The sequence below is a fragment of the Hibiscus syriacus genome, unplaced genomic scaffold, assembly GCF_006381635.1.
Source record: "Hibiscus syriacus cultivar Baekdansim isolate YM2019G1 unplaced genomic scaffold, ASM638163v2 tig00116984_pilon, whole genome shotgun sequence".
NCBI lineage: Eukaryota > Viridiplantae > Streptophyta > Magnoliopsida > Malvales > Malvaceae > Hibiscus > Hibiscus syriacus.
The window spans coordinates 3,195,337-3,199,158 of NW_024063507.1; the positions used below are offsets into that span (position 1 = coordinate 3,195,337).

The 3,822-nt window shown below is 33.1% G+C and overlaps 1 protein-coding gene across 2 annotated transcripts; it reads left to right on the top strand.

Moving 5' to 3' along the window:
* Positions 1 to 442: 442 nt before the first annotated feature.
* LOC120193066 (vesicle-associated protein 1-3-like) lies at positions 443 to 3,463 on the top strand. Of its 2 annotated transcripts, XM_039195678.1 has the most exons (8): positions 443 to 676; positions 995 to 1,065; positions 1,142 to 1,223; positions 1,365 to 1,477; positions 1,562 to 1,714; positions 1,872 to 1,913; positions 2,678 to 2,755; positions 3,197 to 3,463. In XM_039195678.1, the coding sequence occupies exons 1-8, from the start codon at positions 550 to 552 to the stop codon at positions 3,308 to 3,310; spliced, it is 780 nt and encodes a 259-aa protein (XP_039051609.1). In that variant the 5' UTR covers positions 443 to 549; the 3' UTR covers positions 3,311 to 3,463. The 2 variants fall into 2 exon arrangements, with proteins under 2 accessions (XP_039051609.1, XP_039051610.1); XM_039195679.1 differs by lacking the exon at positions 443 to 676 and having other exon boundaries at positions 934 to 1,065.
* The last annotated feature ends 359 nt before the right edge of the window (positions 3,464 to 3,822 follow it).

Consider the following 3,822-nt stretch of genomic DNA (forward strand, 5'->3'; position numbering starts at 1 on the left):
TAAAAAATTTCAAGTTTAAATCGAGTTGTATTTATAACTCAAATAACTTGAAATTTTTAATAATTAGTGGATTTATTTTTAAGTTTAAGTCGAGTCATTCGACTTTGTATGATATACGTATAGCATATGAAAAAATATGAAAAAAATATATTTGTATTGTATATATGATTATAAAAATCACTTAAATTAAAATCAAATAATATTAAAAATATTTACAATTAAATTTTAACAAAAATTTAAAAAATTGACTCGACTCGAATATTATAAACTCAACTTAACTTAAAATAAGTTTAAAATCAATTTTAAAATAAAACTTATTAACTCGAATAACTCAAATTTTTTTTCCAATAATCACTATCGAACGCTCACCCTTAAATTTCTACCTGTACTTTGGATCCGAAGGAGCACGCAACTTTAATCTAACATGCCTGTGAAGTTAGCATCCATTAACGAGTCATACAAATCAAAGAAAATCAAACCGCTCTGTTTCGGAGTCCCTTTCTTTCTTTCTTTCCGATCTCGCAGATTCCAGTATTTATTTTTCCCTCGATGTTTCTCTTCATTTTTTTTATTTTCTCAGTAAAAAATCAATTAAAAGAAAATTTAAATTTGTTGATCTGGATCCATGAGTATTGGCGATTTTATAGTATTCATCCATCAGAGCTTAAATTCCCATGTAAGTTTTGGCCTTCATCATTCTCTTTTCCTTGTTCTTGCTGTAAATTTTGGTATTAAATTAAAAAGAGAAAAATAAAGCGAATTTAAATGAAGAAAACTAACAAAAGTTTGAAATGTAAATTTTTAATCTGATCGGAGAAATCAAAAAATAGAAAAACAATCAAGTGCTGCAGTTCTGATTCCTAGAAGAAAGTATATAAAAAATATTTAAGTTTTGTTTCTATTATTCTCATTTACGTTTTAATTTCCGTTCGATTTTAACCCGTAAAAGGACTAACCATTAGATGTTTTGATTTTCTGATATGGAATTTCATAGTTGAATTGAGGAGGCAAAGTGTTTGTCATATGCAATTGACCAACAAGACAGATAAATATGTTTCTTTCAAGGTAATTATCTGTGATCGAATTTGATATTGATACACTTATATCATACCATGTAAATTCTCTTTAATCCTATTCGTAGGTTAAAACAACCAACCCTACGAAATATTCCGTCCGTCCCAACTCTGGTATTGTTCTGCCTGGAAGTTCATGCAATGTCACTGGTAACTATTGTGTAATTTATTGGTTTTTAACTAGTTTTTTGTTCATGTTGCAGCTAAGTCATTGACTTTTACTTGTGTTGTCGTTCTTTTCTTCCTCCTAGATAGTATGGCTTATTAACACAAGTTTTTTTTCTCTGGCAGTTACCATGCAAGCTCAAAAGGAGGCACCTCCTGAGCCATGCAGGGACAAGTTCCTCATACAGAGTGTTATTGCTCCTGATGGTTCAACCAACCAAGACATGACCCCAGAAATGGTATGATGGCTATACGACTGTTGTTTGTTTGGTCAACTTATTGGTTTCTGCTTTGTGTTGCATGAGTTTGTGGTTCGAATGCAGTTTAACAAAGAGGATGGTCGGGTCGTGAAGGAATTCAAAATGCGAGTCATCTACATTCCTGCTAATCCTCCCTCTCCTGTTCCTGAAGGCTCTGAAGAGGGGACTCCTCCCAGAGCATCTTCACAAGAAAACGGGAATCAAAATTTTGAAGAGGTATCTATCTTCCATTTTTGCTGGATGGCAAGAAACATTATCTTTTTTTTCCCTAAAGGTTATTTTCCCCCTTTTATCAACTATGACTAGAGAAGTTATTACTCACTAGTGATGTACCTTTTGCATCACTTGTTGCCCGTCTTTATATGAAATTTAGGTATCAAGATCTTTAGAGGATACTAAAGAGAAGTCCTCAGAGGTTTGTCATCTCTCTGTTGCTCAGTAAATATTTCAGACTTATTTCTTCGAAAGAGCATTTCATCTTAATACTAATTGTAGTGATGTTTTCCCTATTAGTACCTTACTGGTTGCCATCTTTAGTTTGTAGGTTCCTTAAATATCCTGTTTTTCAATCTCCTTGTTTTAGAATATGAAGTATGCATTTCAGCTACGTGGACCTAATTGTTATTGTTTACTATTTGGTTTGTGTGAAATGCACGTTTTTTTCATAATCTAGTTACAGTCATGGACTCCTCTGGAATTTTCTTCCTAGTGTGGCTAAAGGAACTCCAGTGTATGCTCATGTTTAGTATGAATAATGATAAATTTCTTGCAAAAAGCTTAAGAAGGTTAGTATTGAAAGAATCTGTAATTGCTCGGAATTAAAGTTTCTCTACCTGCTCTTAATTTGCTTTTTAAGGATAAACGGTAATTATGTTTTAACATATAACTAATTCATAATTGATGCAATGTTGACATAGCAACGTGTGAAATTGTACGCCATTAATGTTTTTATATACGTATGTATGAGATGTACATAGAAAGGGAGGAGTAGCCCTATGTAGGGATGGCAATGAACTGTTTTCCATGTAACAAAATCAATGGCTAGATGGTATATTGCCCCATTTTTTTAACAGTCCTCTGTTTTGTATATATCATGTTAGATATTATTTAAAAAGTATTGTAGTCATGTACTTGCCATTTTCTTATAACATTGGTTTTTAAATGTATGTTTATCTCTAGGCATGGTCTGCAATTTCGAAGTTGACAGACAAGAAAGCTTCTGCTTTGCAACAAAATCAGAGGCTACGTCAAGAACTGGTATGAGCTTGTAGCAGCAAATATCTTTGTCTTGATTATCTTGTGAATAAGAACGCCAATCCATGTTCCATTTCATAGTCTCTTATGCATCATGTTCATCTTTTCTAAACAGCTTATAATAGTATTAGTTCCATTAATGCTGATTTGTCTTATTTCAACTCTTAAGTTAAAAGGCGCAAAATTTAAATCATGAATTGGTTTGAGCAGAATTTCAATGTTGGCATAGACACGATGAATGCTTTGTGGTTATTTTATCTTGGTTACTGCAATCATGTTGGTGTTCTGTAAGAAGTATTTCTGCATACTACTGCATTGTACTTCCTCCCATTGCCATAGTTGCCTAGTTTTCGAATTGGTGCTGATTTACATATATTATCTTTTTATTATTATTATTTTTATTCATGCTCATTATGGATTCACCATAACACATTCCTTGTGCAGGAAATGATGAGAAAAGATATCAGCAAGAGTCGTTCTGGTGGCTTCTCTCTAATGTTTGCGATACTAGTTGGTCTTCTTGGGGTCTTGATTGGGTATCTTGTTAAGAGATCTTAGACTCGAATTAAAAATTGACGGAGCAAGCAGTAATTAACCACTGTTTTCAAAATGATGTTTTTCATGACTTTTAGGTTCTTGCCTTTTACTGTGTAAAAATTGTAGCCCTGATGAAATGTGTTAATCGGTAGTTAAATGATTGATAGTTCAAGTTGATCAGGTGAATTGATTTCGTGATAGTCTCAAGCTTATTTAAACTAAGATATTGTTAATCAATTTGGGTTTTCCAAGCTTCCCTCAAACCCAAACTTACACAAGTAACATGCTTGGTTGGTTAAAATGTTGTATTTTGAGCCAGCATGAGCAAAGCTGATGATAGTGTGTTTCGAGCATTGGCTACATCGATCTTGATTGGACCACCCCCTCTGTTTCTGAATTGTTTCAGGCTAAACTGGTCAATTGGTTTAGTTACTAACGTTTGACATCTAATTTTTTGACATATGGTAGATTGAAACTCTTGGGCTCACACTCTGTTGGGTGAGTTTAGAATGTTGCGTGGCTCAAGCATTTTG

Excerpts from the sequence above, each read along its gene's own strand:
- LOC120193066 (XM_039195678.1), top strand. The coding sequence starts at position 550 with ATGTTTCTCTTCATTTTTTTTATTTTCTCAGTAAAAAATCAATTAAAA. Across the intron at positions 1,066-1,141 it reads ATAAATATGTTTCTTTCAAG|GTTAAAACAACCAACCCTAC; the intron begins GTAATTATCTGT and ends TCCTATTCGTAG. Across the intron at positions 2,756-3,196 it reads AGAGGCTACGTCAAGAACTG|GAAATGATGAGAAAAGATAT; the intron begins GTATGAGCTTGT and ends TTCCTTGTGCAG.